At 33.4% G+C, this 18,579-nt stretch overlaps 1 protein-coding gene and 1 non-coding gene across 2 annotated transcripts in view; both read right to left on the bottom strand.

Annotated features, from left to right (window-relative positions):
- Nucleotides 1-4,931: 4,931 nt before the first annotated feature.
- Nucleotides 4,932-18,579, bottom strand: part of CYP19A1 (cytochrome P450 family 19 subfamily A member 1) — a 62,208-nt gene continuing 48,560 nt past the window's right edge. The window contains exons 5-10 of the mRNA XM_074294507.1: nucleotides 17,219-17,395; nucleotides 15,181-15,295; nucleotides 10,780-10,894; nucleotides 8,559-8,721; nucleotides 7,762-8,003; nucleotides 4,932-5,915 (exon numbers count right to left, since the gene is read on the bottom strand). Of these exons, the coding sequence (XP_074150608.1) occupies nucleotides 5,667-5,915; nucleotides 7,762-8,003; nucleotides 8,559-8,721; nucleotides 10,780-10,894; nucleotides 15,181-15,295; nucleotides 17,219-17,395 (1,061 nt within the window). The 3' untranslated portion in view covers nucleotides 4,932-5,666. The remainder of the gene's footprint in view (nucleotides 5,916-7,761; nucleotides 8,004-8,558; nucleotides 8,722-10,779; nucleotides 10,895-15,180; nucleotides 15,296-17,218; nucleotides 17,396-18,579) is intronic.
- On the bottom strand, nucleotides 13,552-13,656 carry LOC141559218 (U6 spliceosomal RNA). The gene has a single exon (XR_012487287.1). It is a non-coding gene; the product is annotated as a U6 spliceosomal RNA (small nuclear RNA).

Genomic DNA, 18,579 nt, shown 5'->3' on the forward strand with positions numbered 1-18,579 from the left:
CAAAAAAAATTGGCTGAAGTTTGATTATAGAATGTTGACAAATAGTCATTAAGACAGCCAAACCTAAGTTGTCGGTGTTTATATTTAGATTTGGCTTAAAGTGTTGCCAGATGACAAAATCAGATGTGTCTTCCCCATTCCTTAGTCAAGAACAGCTGAACTTGAGATTCTTTAGCATAGATGAATATGATTAGCTTAGTACCCACCTCCTGTTACACAGGATTTTAATCCCTTTCCTTTCAATAGTCTTTTTCCATGTTATTTTCATGTAAGGTTAGCAAACCTGGCTCAAGATGGGAGCCAGAATTCATCAATCTTTTCAATGGGGGCTGCAATCATTTTCAAAATTTTTATTCTGATTCATTATGCTAAATAGAACAGATATATTTCTCAGGGGACTCATGACCATAGTGTGATATATGAAGAGGTAGAAGGGAACTCAGCTATGTTTTATAGACAACAAGGAAGTGGTGATCCAGAAAAATGAAAATAGCTCACTAAAGAACACAAAGGTAGTTATAGTGTCAGAATTTGAACCCAAGTCCTCTGACTCCCAGCCCAATCTTCATTCTACTCTACTAGCATCACAACAATTGAAAATGGCATTTGTCTTTTCTTTGCACTTGCTCTAGAATGTTATACACAGTGCCAGGTTTATGAATCCTCTATCCCTGTTGCCTTGACTTTTTTTTCCCTGGAAGTCATGGCTTTTCCCCACTTTGTGTCTGGGTTTTTGAAGAGTATATAAGCATCTATTCTAGAAGTAGGAAAGGATTTTGAAATGAAAATATCTAGAGGAGCCTGTTGATAGGGTTCGCATTAGTGCCAGCAGAAAGAGGGGAGACTCACATCTTGGTGATTTAGATGGTTTGACCATGGAAGTGAGGGTCATCTGTATCATTCCTTATTTGCTCCAGATTAATTCAAACTACGTGCTTGCCCTTTATCTTCCTCCTTCCCATTTTCCTTGCTACTAGGCTACTAGGCAGATGAAGTACCATCTGAAATGTCTCATAAGCAAATGTTTATGTTATGTAACTCTGACTAACATCACCCAGCATTAGCAAGTTAAGGGATATATAGAATTGCATAAATCATTGCTTTAACTTTCAAGCTTAGAGTCAGAGAATATCAGATAATCTACTTCAACTCATAAATAAGCAAAAATTTCCTTAATAATATTTTTAAAGTGGTCATTTATTCTCTGCACGAAGACTTCTAGTGCTCAGTACTTCCCTAAATAGCCTCAGGGAATTTCACTTCTTGCCAGCTAATTCTTAGGACTATTGTCTTTGTATTTGGCTAAAACCTGTCCCTCTATAACTTTCACTCATTGCTCTTAATCTGCCCTTTAATGCCAAGCAGAGAATCATAATTTGTCTTCTACATGACGATTTTTCCCAATAATTGAAAACATCTAACTTATTCCTGATATCTTCCCTTCACCAGTCTAGTTGATTTTACTGTGGGCAAGCTACAACTTTTCAGTCACTATCCTTCCTGATATATGATGACCTCAATGAACATAATAATGAGGAAGAATATAGTATGTTTAAATTTTCCTCTCTTTTTCTAGACATTATGCCTCTTGAATTAAGCCTAAGATCACATATGATTGCCATATATTACTGTTGTTTCATATGGAATTTATAATCTACTAAAATCCCTTAAGTTTTTTGTTTTCATAGGAACTATATCTTCAACAATTGATTTTTTTGAACTCAAAAATGGGAGAGGAAACATCAATAGGAGAGATAACACATTATTTATACTTTATTATCAATGAAATTTTTACTGCTCTTAATTAGAGGGAGGAAAAGCAACTTTGATAATCTGAGTGATGGGATAAAGGGTTATATACAAGGCAGTGGATTGAACAAATAAGTGGTTTGTAAAGAGTGCATAAAGCAAATTTCCCAATTTTTGACCAAGATCTGAAACAATTAAATGCCTTACCCTAATTTTCCAGCTTACTAGTAATAAAATATCACATAATGGAGATACATAAATCTATAATTGGCCAACAAGCACTTATTTAAGTGCCAGTTCTGTGACAGCACTTTATTAGCTGTTAGAGATACAAAATAGAAAGAAATAATCCATACTCAGCTGCTTGTGCTCTTTTAATTTATTAATTTGTACAAAACTTCAAGGAATGGGTGTATGGATAGAAGTGATTTTAACATACAGTTTTATAGGGGAAAAAAAGTAGGTATCTGATTGTGTTTACTTGATGACAAATACCTGGATAATACTGGAAAATTTTGTTTGATTAATAACTGAACATTTTAGGTTTTACCAAGCTGTTTAGTATCCTGGTAAAAAAAAAAATGATGTCATTGTTGACCCAGTTATCTTGGCTATATTAACTACTGATATGATGGATTGGTGCCGTCACTAGGGACTGCATTGTTTTGTGGCCTAGTTTGCTGACTAGATGTTGGGATATTAAAAGTACAATTTTCCCCTGTATTATGACTTCTAAAAATCATTAACAATTGAGAATTTCTGTAGTTGTTAGGTAATAGCTGAACTGAACCTGATAATTCACTTCTGAAAACAGGTTTTTTCAAATTAATAAAATCACTAACATTGGCATAGCATTTTCACACATAAGATTTTATTTGAGATCCTTTGATCATCACAATGACTCTGCATAGTGGTAACAGAGAAATTATTATTTCTGTTTTACATATGAGAAAAACAGAATCACGGAACTTAAGATCAAAAAGCTAACAAGTATTAGCATTATACTAAAACTTGGGTCTTCTGAACTCTTAGTTCAGAGAAAAACCCCAAACTTTTAAAGGATTGATCAGAATGCACCATATATCAATCATATTGTTGTTAAAGAAACTTCATCTGCTCATAATACATGTGAAAGCTTTTGATGAACATGAAGGAATTAGGATAAGGATAAAATTTGATTTTTATGTTTAGCCATTGACTGAGTTTCTTTGAAATAAATCCAATTAAAAATACCATATCAAAACCAAGAAATTCATTATTTGTGTCAAATCTAATTTGGAGTTGCTCTCTGGAAACAACAAAAAGGTATGAAGTACCATAGAGTTAGGATATAGGTACAATGGAAAGATCGCTATTTCGGAGGCATGAGACATAGGCTCAAATGTGACTCTGCCATTTAATTCACCTCTTTGCCTTTCTACTCTTTGGGTCTCAATTTTCTTATTTGTGATATGAAAGTATAGGACTAGGAAATCTTTCAAGGTTATACCACCTCTAAGACTGTGATCCCATACTGGATAAGGAGAGCCTATTTAGCACACTCAGATTCTATAGAGTAAAAGGAGGCAGCAATGAAGAGGCATTGAACTAACTGGGAAAAGATCTGGATTCAACACATACCTCAGACTTAATAATGATGTGACCATGGACAAGACACTATTTCACAGGATTATTGTGAAGAAAGTCCTATGTACCCTTTAATGTGCTATAAATCCATGCACTGTATTCTTACAAGTGGATCAATCCCATGTGCCAAAGGTAGATAATAGGGCCATGAAATAGAAAAGTTATTTCTTAGAAAATGCTAGCAGGAATTTCACAGGAATTCTTCTGGGTGAAAGAGCATGGGTATGGCCTAAAGTGGGAATTTCTAGTAAATTATTAAATGAGACAGAAAATCATTGCCCACATGTGCTATGTTGCACAGTAGAATTAATGCAGTCATTCAGATTATTTGGTTTTTACAGAGTCAATGCTAAGATGGAAACTTCATACTTTTTTCCTCAGTAGGCTTTTGACTACATTATCCATAAAGTTGCCTCAACTTTCCATTATAAATGGATGTGTAAACATAAGTTCTTTCTAGATTATAAAGCATCAACACATCTGGTACATCTGATTTACCATGGCTGGCCTCTAAAGCTCTACTTTGTGGCAAAAAACAGTAGTAATTTGGCTCCAATCTTGCCTAGCCTGCATTATGTAGATCTAGAAAGAAGCTAAGAAAAGATGAGGGCAGTAAGCACTGAGTGAATCTAAGCATGGCAAACAATGAATAAGGCAAACCTAAAACACCAGTGTTTCTTTTGAGGGTTTGAATTATTTAGTTAACTGTGATTGTATGACTCTGGCTTCAGATATACCCATGTTCATACAGGCATAAGTAAGTGAATGGTTGGGCAATTATCTAGTGAATTTAGGGTAAATTTTTATTTTGTATCAAAGATGCTGATTGAGTACTCATTGTGTGTAATATTTTCCACACCCTGTACTAGATGCTGCATGAAGGATACAAAATAAAAATATGCAGCATAGTCCCTGCCCTCTAGGAGCTTACAATCTTTTTCCTTTACCTACATTAGATCTGTACAATGCCAAACTTCAGGATGAAAACTGAAAATTCAGTCAAATATCAAAATGGTTGGTCTATTTGATGCCAAATTCTGGATATTTACAAATGTCTAGATAATAGTGAAAATTTTCAGTTTTATAGTTATGTTTGGTATTATTTAGCTGTAGCCACAATGTCTGCAGGGGGAGATTCAAGTGGATTTTCAGTAATTACTCAGTTTGATTACTGTGGACAACTAGTCTCTACATTCTAACTACTAATCTTGTTCGTGGCTATGCAGTGATGAAATAAACCACATAACTGCCAACTCTCTAGTTTATTCTTTAATGAGGTAGAAAAAAAAAGACTGGAATAGCTTCCACTTTAATTCTGTTCCCCATTCATTTGCCACCTTAGATTTGGGGAGTATTGAGAGAAAGCATGAAGAAGCTTGGGAAAAAATGAGACATGAAGAAAAGGAGGATAAAAAATGATGGATGAAGAGTGTGGGAGACAGATTCCAGAATGGTTTTGTATTATCTCAAGAGCCAGGATATTGAAGAATTAAAATTCATTTCTCCTGTCTCCTTTCCAACTTCAAGCAATGAGTATGGAGACATAAGCTAAGTGATTTCAATATAATTACAATTTTAATATTTCATACTCAACTCTCCAAAATTCATACTAGTGATATAAGATTTAGATAATTTTTAAGGTTTTCATATTCAACTTTGGATTCCCGCCCTCCTCCCCCAAATTGATTTACCTTCTACAACAGATAATCAAGAGTTAACTGTGTATAGTTTCTGGCTATTATACACAAAGTGAAATGCTGCATTTCTAAGCATTTTCCCATTAAATTTAATCTATGTAGGAAAAGCTGGATGAGTCATGCCCCCAATTCTTTTTTTTATCCACAACAGATTTCTTTTGCCCAAATCACTTGTATAGTTGTTTGAGTTCTCCAATTCATGCTGTTTTGGTACATACAGCCTTAAATAATATCTGCAATATCCATTCAAATGCTCTTAAAGATAGGTCACCAGAGATCCCATGACAATTCAGAACTGAGATTTACTGGGGACCCATCCTTTGCAAATTACATCTGTGGAACTGGGTCCTTAAAAAGGCTACAGTTTTTCTTGGTTAACAGTTTCACCCCAAACAAAAAATGTCTTTTTCTTGCAGTCTGTTATCCTGATTTGAAGATTATAGAATTCCAATTTGTTGATAACCCATAGATTCTGGGCCTGCAAAACATTATAGGCAGCTAAATATTCATCATAAGAATGATACTACCTGGGAAGGGTTTGTCAGATGGACTACAGATGAGGAATGTTCTCAAGAAGATGCTGAATAATCTTCTTTATTGTTCTAGGCATTTTTCTTTATTTCTTGGAATAAAAATCATTTCCAGAAAGTCCCTAGTTTCATCTGGATGCAAAGACAAGTCATTTTTTTTCTGAATACTTTCAAGACAGCATCCTGCCAATGTCTGCACGTGAAACCTCTTCAGAATTGTAACAAGGATGACTTTCATCATTACCATGGCAATGTATTTTCCTGCACAGCCACGGGGCCCAAAACCAAATGGTTGAAAATAACGATGAGGAACCTATAAGAATAAACAGAAAATTGAAGAAGTTTGTGAAAGGCAAGTAGTATTTATCTAACATTAAAAATTTGGTTGGTCTGATTTATTAATCAAATCTTAATGCAAGCATCAAGACCACTGATTCAGGGTTCCAGTCATTTAACCTAATAGCTCCTTAGAAGATAAATTACAGTGAATCAAGCTGAAAAAGTTTTTACAGTTGAGTTTGATTTATCTAATAATAGCTTCAGTATTGGATGGTTCTTGCCATCCAATTTTTTTTCAGGTAAATGTATTTTAAAGAAAGACAGCATAGGTCATTTCCTAACAATATGGAAGCTATCTCAGATTCACATCAATTTCTTTATATATATATATATATACATATATATATATATTATTTATAAGATATATGCATGGTGTTCAGCATTGACAATTGCAAAATCTTTTGTTCCAATATTTCCCCTCCCTCCTCCCACCTCCTTCCCCCAGATGGCAGGTTGACCAATACATGTTAAATATGTTAAAGTCAAATACAATATACGTCTACATGTCCAAACAGTTATTTTGCTGTACAAAAGAATTGGACTTTGAAATAGTGTACAATTAACCATTCATATCAATTTCTAAATGAATATTCTAAGATACCAGATACCTGGATAATTTTTAAAAATTAAATATGTAGAATTTTGATCTATATAATGTCAAACTTGCACGATTCATAGAATCATTGGATTTTGGGATCTAGATGGGAACTTGAATATTATTTGCTGAAAGTGTTTCTTTTTATAGAATAAGCAAGAAACTAATATTTAAAGGGGTTTAATGATCTGCCATATAAGTAGAAAGTGAAGCCAATCAATTACTTCTGTGTAAAAAGATAGTCAAAACATTGGTTTGGCATAATATAAACAAAACAATGCATTGATTAGATTTTTTAAACTATTAAACCATTTCTACTCATATATCAGAGAATCACAGCTAGAAGGGATCTTTTAAGTCATCTTAGTTTAATGGTGTCAAATTCAAATGGCAACTGATATCTTCCAGTTATATGACTAATAAAACCACAAATTCATATTATCTATGTCATACTCTATTTTAGTTTACTTTGTTAACTATCTCCCCAATTACATTTTTAATCTTGATTCCAGTAACACTCAGGAATTTCTCTGGGCAGTGAGTGTGACACCTTGTATCTAGTCTAAAAGGTTAACTGTTACTTTTTAGGAGCCATAGAGGAGGTAATAAGCAACAGGGCTAAAACCCGGGGGTCTTGGTCAAGTCACATAACCTTTGTCTGCTTCAGTTCCTTCAACAGTAAAAAGAGGATAATAATAGCACTTACTTCTCAGGGTTTGTGTGACGATCAAATGAGATATTTGTAAAGTACTTAGCATAATGGTACCTGGCACATAGTAAGGACTTAATTCTTTTTCTGTTCTTTTTTTCCACCCTCCTTCCCCATTCCCTTTCCTTTTTCTAATGTGTGACAAGGTTGCTGGTTTGGGATGGAATGTAAGAATAGGGTAGATCAGATGCTACTCCAAAGAAGGGAAAATGTGCATTTCTTGTAGGGAAAAGAGGAGTCAAAAAGATGATTTCAGATTTGGTGTAAAAATACCTATTCAGAGGGCAGCTGGGTGATGCAGTGGATAGAGTACCAGTCCTGAAGTCAGGAGAAACTGAGTTCAAATCTGGTCTCAGACACTTAATACTTCCTAGCTGTGTGACTAGGCAAGTCACTTAACCCCAATTGTCTTAGGGAAAAAAATACCTACTCAGAATATTCAGCATTTTAATTTTGTTTTCAATTTAAAAGAGAGGTACATGTTAGTTTATTAAATGCCCAAAAAAGATCTCTTACATTCTTTGCAAAGTTTTCAAGAGTAAATTCATTCGGCTTGGGAAAAAACTCAAGTTTATGCATCCTTCCAATATTCAAGATAATGTTAGTTCCCCTTTTCACTGGATAACCATCAATCACATCATCTTGCAAAGCCTTGCGCATGACCAAGTCCACAACAGGTTGGTATCTCATGCTCTCATAAATGAAACTTTCAACCACTTTTAATTTTTGCACATCATCGATCTTAATGTCTCTCTCACCTATAGGAATATTACAAAAAGAATAAAGGAAGTTAATGTTATCTTCATTGTAATAGAAACCACTTGAGCTATTTCAATTATACAGATCAGTTTTTGAAGGACTTAGTTTAATAATTTTGAAATTTTATAATAACAATACATTGTATGTAAAACCTAGGTTTCAAAGTATATTGTTCCATTACAAGAATGTAAACCATCTAAAAGATAAATGTCTGTCTTATTCTTGAATCTTGTAGATATTTGGCCTTCATGGTTTTACATGCCACCTACTTTACAGCTGGGAATTCTAATATAATTTTTTTTATCATACACATAATTCCATTCTGTCTGGTAAAAAAAAAAACACACACACCTAAATTCCAATATCCCAAGATATCCCTAAAGGGTTTGAATATCAGGTAGCAAAAAAGATTATTTCATTACTTTATTCTCTGGAAAAAAAAAGTTATTTAAACCTTATGTTTAATTTCAAGTACTCTGGCTATAAGAGGACTCTCTGACTAAACTGTTTTTGAGAGGCACTGATTTAACTGAGGCTTTCTTTTAAATCCTTACCAATAACAGTTTGTATTTCATTCATTACTGCTTCTTCAACGTTTGGATGCTTTGCAATCAACAATAACATGAAGTACACAGTGACAGACAGAGTGTCAGGGCCAGCAATCAACATTTCCAGGATGCATTGGTTCACATTCTCCCCTGTCAAGTCTCCACGCCCCTGGAAAATGTAAAGACATTTTTTAAAAAAGAAAGTGACAGTAAAAAATCAAAGTGCTGAAGAAAGGAGGAGATTTAATATTCAGAATAAGAATCTGGAAAGTATTTAGGAATGGTTTAAAAAATAAAAAATCCATATTTTCACTGTAATTAAACAGTCATAAATATTTACCAGAAACTAAGGATTTAGAAGAGACCTGAAAAATTCAGCCTTCCAGCCTTTTACTTCCAAGTATCTGACTATTTGCTATTGTTCAGATACCTGAATGTCTAGCTTAAACATTTGCCTTTCTTCTTTTTGTTATAGCTACATATATTCTGTTTGTTCTGTTTGTTATAATTTCAATCCTGGAATAGAAGATAGGGGTGTGTGTGTGTGTGTGTGTGTGTGTGTGTGTGTGTGTGTGTATGTGTGTGTATGTGTGTGTGTGTGTGTGTGTGTGTGTGTGTGTGTGTGTTACACGAAGGTGCTAACCCTGGGGTAAAGGGATACTATTGCAATAATAAAATGAGGATATGTAGCATCTCTAAAGTAACCACATCCAGAGGTTATGGGATTATTCACTGAAGGCTTTACAACTCCCAGTGCAAAACATGTCTTAATAGTGGTTGGGAACAGGGTCAAAGTTAACAATTGTTGTATACCCTAAAGCTTGGCTTTTAAGAGTAACTAAAAGTAACCAGACTAATGGACACAACGTTTTCTGATCTTACGCTATATTAGTAGTGAAAAATACAATGGTTCTGGAGAGAGGCTACTTGAATTCAGACCTTGCTTCTATTGCATTATTATCTGTGAGTTAATCTTTGCTCTCTATGTATTTATCATATATCTAGTCTGGTTTCAGATTGTATCTGGATAATGCTGAAGCATACAGTCAATTGAGTCAATTCCTATCACCTGCCAATTCAATGAAAAGCAGTCCAATTAAATGTTTGGAATAGTGTATAAGACACAGCTGGTAAATGAAATGTTCACTTTTTAACCAGTTTTTGAAGCATTATACAGCCATAACCTCATAATTGGATATCAGTCCAAATCAAAATTTTCTTATCTCAATCAAAAATAAGCAAAAAGTTTGAACTCAGATTTTCTTAGTAGATAAATTTCTGTTACTTCACAAAAGACACTTCTTTAAATTTGTACCCTTCTCTCTTTAACAAGTCAATCAAAGATATGGTATTATACATCCTGTCAGAATAGCCATTCACTCACAGGGAACATTTTACTAATGGCATAAATGTTTTGATGGTGGGACAAAATTTCAGCAATATTTTTGTTTTAAACATTCTCATGACCACCAATGTAACTTTACATGCATGACAAGTTTTCACATCCATATCTTGCCATAATCATTAAGCCTTGCTGGTTAAATTAAGAAACAATCAGATTTTCACTTTTTTTCCCTGACCAATAGAGCAAAATTCTCTCATATAGCCATCAGACTGCAACTGTAACAATTATCCAAATTGTTAACTGAGATCAATATTTTTTAGAAAAAAAATCATTCTGAAAAAGCAACTAAAGAATTTTTCCAGCCCACTTGTTGAATGGGTAAATCAGCTTGCTTCCTTGCTTTGTTACAGAAATGAAGTGATTTGTACTATTTAGAAGACAATGTATTTTGAAATTTGATTTGAGAAGAGACTAGCATATGGTTAAGGATTTCCAACAAGACTACATCTAATGTTCATAATTATCTGGTTTTTTAATGGATATATATTATATGCATATATGTAAACAGATATGTATATACATATGGACATATTTCTTTCTATATTCTCTACACATATATATTCTACAAAAGCAATTACTGATGATATAAAAATTGCAGTTTACCAAAATGTAGGGTTTGTATAGTTACTTGGATAGTTTAGATTTTTAAAAAATCTATTGAGGAAAAAAGTATTTTAGTTTGAATTATATAGATCATGAACTTCCCTCTAACAAACTTAGGATAGTAAGTCTATCCATCATTTCACTTTAACTAAGTAGACACAAATAATAAGAACAAGTACAAGAGTCTATGCTATTTCTATGTTAAATTGTTGACTGTACCTGGGCAAAAATTAATTGTGAAGCAAAATCCATGCAGTCTTCCAGTTTGTCATCTTTGGAAAGTCTGTGTCTTTTTTCTTCTATTAAAATTTCTATGGCATCCTTCAAATCCTTGCTGAAATAAAAATAAATAAAATTAATCTACCCTGGTTCATCTCAGTTCTGGGCAATTTATCTGTCATTTGTTTAAATAAGGGGTTCAATCTTGGTTAATACCATTTGTATCACTAAATAAATGAAATTGAATTCTTACAAATATGTTTGAATTCCATATATCTTGCATTTCCTAATACTGATTTAGGATCAATTGACACTTTTTTAATGTGCAAAAACTATGGATAGGGTGTCTCAAATGTTTTAGTGTAACTTTAATAGCTTAAAACATCATTAAAATTTCAGAACACTGAAACACATATATGTTTGAATTTGTATAAATGACTACTATGATCTATCATTTATGAAACTAACATATACACACATATCTATAATGTGTATGTAAGTTTATATATTTATGTATGTATAATCCTAGAAAATTCCCTAAAGCAATGCAATCAAACTAATTAGAAATGATCTGATAGCATATTGACTTAGAAGAGTACATTAACATTTCTATGCTCTATTTTATTTTTATTTTGTTAAATATTTTCCATTATAATCTAGTTTTGGCCTTTCTTAGGAGAGTTTCACAACTCAGCCTCCAAGGTAATACATTTCTGGCCTAGAGAAATGAGAGGTTAAGTTATATACATATAATACATATGTACAATATATAAACACATATACATGATAGGGAATATAAGGTTTATATAGCTATAAGTATATATATATATATGTACACACACATCCCTTCCATAATAAGTATATGTATGTATATACTTATGCATACACCTTCATCCCAACCCCAGCCTATACACATGCTTAAGTATATTCATATACACACAAAAATGGTTCTGGATTCTCAATGGCACACTATTGGAGCACATTTTGGAAAAGTTTTAAGTAGAGGCCAGGTGAATGAAAGTATATATAGTGCATAAAGAACACCTTAGCTGCATTAAGAAATACTCTTTAACAGATTAGATGATGGCTAATTAATTTTTCAACCACAGCCATTCTTGAAGGCTATTTTGTAGTAGGGGTTGAAATACGTTGGAGGAGTGAATACTCATATTGATGAAATTGCAGGTAATTAAACTATAAAATACACACACATAATTTGTTGGTATTCATTTTTCAATCATGTCAAATTCTTCATGACCCCATTTGGTATTTTCATGGCAGAGATACTGGAGTGGTTTGCCATTTCCTTTTCCAAATCATTTTAGAAATGAAGAAACTGAGGCAAACATGGTTAAGTGACTTGACCAGGATCACCCAGCGAGTAATTATCTGAAGCAGGATTTAAACTCAGGAAGATGAGTCTTCCTGACTCTAGAACCAGATCTCTATCCACTGGACTTCCTTGCTGCCACATATACATGCACAGGTCACACAGATAAGCATGTGTACATATATATCCAGACATATACATCATGTATGAATACACATGTATAATATTCATGGTGATAAAGTAGATTGAGAAATAGATTAAGATTTAAGAGACTTAGGTACTAATCTTATTTTTGTTACTAATGAAATAATTATATATGCTTGAGTAGGTCCTAAAACTTCTCTTGGCTTTATTATCTGTAAAATGAATGTGTTGAACTAAATTATATGTAATATTCTTTTTGGATCTATCTATCTGCCTTCAGGATGAAATCATCTTTGGGTAAATCATACTTATAAAGTCATGAGCTGGGGATATAAAGACAAAAGTCTAGCTCCCAAGGATTTTATAATTCGCCAAGGAGAGACAACACTACGTATATATGGCAAGTACAAAAAACACAAATTATATTTTTGGGAAGGCATTAGCATTTGGGGTGATCAGGAAAGACTTTAGAAAGTAGCACTTGTGCTGAGCCTTGATGGAAGATAGGGATTGAAAGAGGCAGAGGAGAGAAGGGATGAATTCCAGATAAGACAACTAATGCAAAGTCCTGGAGAAGGGCACGAAATTCCAGGTGTGAGAAGCAGTAAGAGGGCCAATTTGGGTGTACTGCAGTGTTTGTGAAGAAGACTAAAGGAAGGATGGGACCATATTGTGAAGGAGCAGAGTAGTTAATATTTGATCCTAGAAGTTGTAATAGGGAGCTAATAGAGTTGATTAATTAGGAAAATGATGTGATTCTACCAAATTTTAGGAAATCATTTTGGAGGTGGAGGATAGATTGGAGTGGGGAGAAGACCGAGGCAAATAGAACAATTAGGCAGCTATTGTAATAGTCAACAAGAGCTTTGGGGAACTTGAACTGAAGTGCCATGTGAGTGAAGGGGAGGTCAATTATAAGAGATGTTATAGAATCAGAAAAGATGTGATTTGGCAACTGTCTGGTTATGAGTGGTAAGAGACAATGAAAAGTCAAAGATGATACACTGTGGTTGAGAGTTGGGGGATTAAAATGATAGTAATGCTCTTAACAAAAAGAAGGAAGTTAGGAAAATATATAGATTAGGAGGGAAGGGAGAGAAAAGATAATGAGTTTTGCTTTGGGCATGCAGAGTTTAAGATGCTTATAGAAAATCTAGTTTGAAATATTTAATAGGAAATTGGTGATATAAAACTAGAGCTCAGGAGGAAGATTCTATCTATCTATCTATATGTTTCTTTCAACATATTTAAATATTTTTTTTTAATTTAGGAATTTTCTTTTTTATTATTATGAACTTAAAAATATAGAATGGTTCACAAAATTGCATGTCATCCTTTTTTTTTCAGGGCTCATGCTAATCTTTTTTTTATTGCTCTGTTAGTATATATTTTGCTTAAAAAATAATGCTTACAGGAATATTTACATTTATTCCCATTGAAGACCACGAAAAAATTAAAAAATTGAGAAAACTTTTTTGTAGGCTTCAGATGAACTTTTTTTTTGAAATAGAATACTTTTGATTTGCCACATGAAATGGTGAATAAGATGGAGAAAATAGGCAGTTACTAAGATTTTTCTAACGTAGCTATTATATTTTTTGAGATTACTGTAAATCCCATTCCACTAAAGATTCCCATATTAAAATGTAATTCCTTCCAAAACAAAATAGTAATTATTATTTTTTCATATAGTATTTTGATTTGTCTCTATATGAGGTGGGTAAGTGGCACAGTAAATAGAGTTGTAGGTCTGGAGTCAGCAAAACTTGGGATCAAAACCAGCCACAGATACTTATAAGCTGTGTAGTTCTGGGTCAGTCACTTAACCACTGCCTGCCTCAGTTTTCTCATCTGTAAAATGGGGATAATGACAAGATCTACCTTGTAGGGTTGTTGTAAGAAACAGATGGAATAACATTTGTGAAGTTCTTAGCACAGTGCTTGGTACATAGTAAGATACAAAAATATTTGCTTATTCCCTTCCTACCTATGTATATCTTTGATTCTTAATCATGAGTTGGATATATTTTCTCTCATATGAATATGTGCTACATAGTCTATGATCTGCAACTGCTCAAATTTCTAATTGGCTAGGCTAGTGTAAATGATTGGGCACAATCAAAACTGCTAACTATATACATTCTATTTATTTATATTTTCAAATCCTACCAAAAAATACCAAACACACAATATAATATTTCCTTCATAGATAGAGTTTCAGTCATCTTCTTTTAGTATATGTCCTGCCGCAGCAACCATTCAGTCATTTTCTTTTAACTTGAAATATTTCATCTTCAAAAGTATTATAAATCTCTTCAAATTTAGTTAATGAAAATTAATTCTGGAGTAACAGAATTGTAACTTGACTGAGTAGCTCCATTTCTGAGAGTAAAAAACAAAAACAAAAATAAAAAAAATCCCAACCAAAAACATTGTTCTAGTGCAGAGATTATCCACAAGATTGGGGTGTTTATAATCTGGAGTTTTTTATATTTTGATGAGTTTATTTCATATAATTGACTTCCTTTTTTAATTCTTTTTATTCTGGCAAGTGTTCTATAGGCTTCAGCAAACTGTGAAAGGAGTTCATGACAAAAGATTATGAACCCCTCCTTTAGAGGAGGAAAAAAAGGTTGTTATGAAACAATAGAAATGGGGTCAGCCAATCTTTCTCTCCAGCTAATCAATGTGGTGCTAACCTGAAATTCCAGAGCATACAAATCATAGAGTTAGTTCCATGTAAAAAACACCCATCAAGAATATTCTTCCTTTGCGTTGTGATCTGGTCTAAGACAGCTAAAATGATATAACCTATTTAAACCATAGTTCTCAAATCATAAGAGAAAATTTATTAAAAGGAAAACAAAGCACAATTAGAAAAGAAGAAATCCTACTATCTCCCAAATTTTCAAAGTAATGTTACTTACACAGACTTTTCATACTTTTTGTATAGCCAAGATATCTTAAAGTAGATGTCTGGTTTGAGAAGGAGAGCTTGCCAAGCATTAAAATAGTTCTGTATTTTGATCACAATTGCATTTTCTGAAAATAAAAATGAGAAATCAGTTTAGGTAATATGTGAACCAAAGAAGGCTACTTTGAACAGAGCATATTCCCCAAAGACTCTCAAATAGGCTTTTAGCTACCTGTGATTCTTTATGAAGCAAAACAATGACAATTTCAATCGGAGATTTAGCCAAGTCAGAATGACTACATAATTCAGGCTTTCAATTATTCAGTTTGCCTATCTATATCTCTGCATTGGCCAAAACAATTAAATAATTGCCAGCTCTTCACTTTGACTTTTATTGACAAAGGCCAGAGTTTAGCATATACCACAGGGCAAACCTCCATGGTCACACAATTTAAATCTAAACTATTCTCTAGGAGAAGATGGAAATCAGTACTTGTATGAGGAATGGTACCTAGTAATAGGAAGGGCAAAGAATCACCATTCCTTCTGCTGTTGAGTAACTGTAAAATCTTCACTTCACTTGATGCTGTTGGGTAAACATAACCACGAGGTAGCTAGATCTACACAGCCCAAATTACACAATAATATATGGAGAAAGAACATAATTTTCTCAATTACACCTGGTCTCTTCAACACAGGCTGAAATGTGGAGTTGATGTTTATTTGATGAAATACCTGAGAAGACAAAGGAATGTAAATAATCTATTTGATATTATTTAGGCTTCCTAAATTCATAATAATATTATAATCGCTTCATTTCCTTTTAAATATCCTCTACAAAATGAAGCTTTTGCCTGACTTAATTATCAGATACTTATTAGATCAAAGGCTATTCAGAATTAGATAATTTCTATATAATACAGGCAAACTGGGTATGGTATTCCCTATTGAAAGGAAGTTTGAATGGGAGAATAGCTTATAGAATTCAAACTCTTAAATCTGGACAGAATCTCAGTGGCCATCTAGCACAGCCTCTATTCACAGCAAAATCTGGCTCTGCTCTGAAGGTTTCTAGCGAAAGGATACCTGAGGCAGCTCTTTCCATACAGGATCAGCTCTATAATTAAGAAGATTTTAGTTATATTTAATTGAAATCTACTTCCTTGTAAATTTAATAGGTCTTAGTTCTGATTTCTAGTGCAAAGCAGAATAAGTATAATTACTTTTCTATATTACAGCTCCTTCAAATCTTTTCAAATAACTACCATCCTTCTTTTTTCTCTTCTTCTCTCTTCCAGACTAAATACTCCCAGTTCCTTCAAATGATCCTCTGGTTTGAACCCCCTTAGTATTTTGGCCACTTACATATACTTGTACATACTTTGATTTGTCAAAATCCTTTCTGAAATGTGGTGTCCCATACTGAACACAATAGTTTGAATGTGATACAAAAAGAGCAGACAATACCATCATCCTCATCATTCTGACCCCTGCTTCTGTTACTGCAACCTATGATTGATGCAGGTTTTTGCTTTTGCTAAAATGATATGTTGCTACATAAATGTAAGCTACTTGCCATTTCATATAATACAGATAAAGTTTGTATATATCTTAGAGGAACTGGGGAGTAGATATTTGCACATATACAAGCCCCAAATAATGGGAATATATAAAAGTTCAACTTGGTTGGCAGCAGGCTGTCTCAACTAATAAGTAGAACACACTTGTTTGTTTTTAACCTTTGGTCAAAATAGTATCACATGAATTGAACTTCTATTATGTACAGAGCAATATTATAGACCTGAATAGAATTATAAAATAAACAGAAGACATAGTTTCCATCCTAAAACAGCTCACAGTCATATAGGAAGTAAAGCAAACACACTTGAAAAAACAAAACCAAAAAATTCAGTTAAATATATAATCAAGGACAAATTGAAAAATAGAAAGTGTTTACAGGAGTCTCTCTCCCTTCTGCTTGTAGAGGGAAGATTCTGTCTTTCTTATCAATAAAAAGAAAAAATATAATGTGACAAGAAGATTTTCAGTACCATCCAGAGGGATCCCCAAGAAGAGGATATTGGAGGTATCCAACATAATGCGTCTCATGAGGTTCAGCACATTGATATAACCCAATTCATTGGTGACATCCTCCAGTTTGTCCAGATGAATTATAGTTGAGTTAACACAAATAGCCACCATGCGCACAAGGCCTGGGCCAGACAAAGCTAAAAAGCACACATATATAAAACAGTCAGTAAACCAATATTAGAATCAAAATAATTCAGTTAGATGATGTCCACAGTCCAGAAGTAGAAGTAAAGACTCTCAATTATTCAATGACTTGAGTACATCTAGCATTTAGAATTTTGTCTCTCTGTTAAGGAGCTTGAAATAGTGTTTAAGACAAATTTTGGATTTATTTACAAACAGTAGTTGGGGGCAGACATGGATTTAAGAAGAAGTTGTTAAAATGCTTATTATTTGCTACAAAAGATTGGATCAACATAAACAGAAGGAAGTTGAGAGTAGAACAAGGAAATGGTACATTCTATCAATGTAGATAGATATCTAGACTTTCAGGGGAAAAATTCCTCAGAAGCAAGAATTTTGATCCAATTTCCTGAAATACTCCCTCAGCTACCCTTCACTATCATTAAAAAAGACATAGCCAAATAGCTGATAGATCTGCCACAAATGAATGTTCTGCTGGGGCAGAGAATAATCATGAAACTGTTGCCTTGGGGGCTGAAAGATAGTTTCATCCAGAAATGCAGGTGATCCTCAGTGATTATTTAAAAATACTAATGCATCAGTTTAATTTCAATAGGCAATGCAAATTCACTTTATCTTATAAGGCAGGTGAGATACAGTTTTGTGGATTGTTAATAATCTATGTCTCTCTTAAAGCTTCTTATAGGCCTAACATAGGTCAAAAGGAGCTTGATAATTAACTTAAAATCCTATTACCTCAGGAAAATTGTTGGTGAAGGATAATTGCTCTTAATAAGTCTGAGCCAAGAACATTGAATTTGGAATCAGAGACCTGAATTTGAAAATCCCAGCTGTCATTTATTATAGATATGATTTTAAGCAAATTACTTAAAGTTTCTGACTCTCAGTTTCCTCATCTTGAAAATGAAGGTTTTAGACTTGGTAGTCTAATAGCCCTTGATTCTTTTTTTGAAAATACAAGAAATATGCCCTCTCCTCCATAGTCTATATGTTTCCTTAGATCAGTCTAGTCAACCATTTTCCCCAATATATGTTAAGTCTGGGTTTTCTTCAGGATAGCTGTAGTAATCTTATAATTTAATAACCAAGCAGATGAACATTTGGGTGAGGGGCTGCTTGACACTTGCATACTTTTCTCTTATTTTAGCAGCCATGGGGGTCTTTTCTACTATATAGG

The sequence above is a fragment of the Sminthopsis crassicaudata genome, chromosome 2, assembly GCF_048593235.1.
Source record: "Sminthopsis crassicaudata isolate SCR6 chromosome 2, ASM4859323v1, whole genome shotgun sequence".
Lineage (NCBI taxonomy): Eukaryota > Metazoa > Chordata > Mammalia > Dasyuromorphia > Dasyuridae > Sminthopsis > Sminthopsis crassicaudata.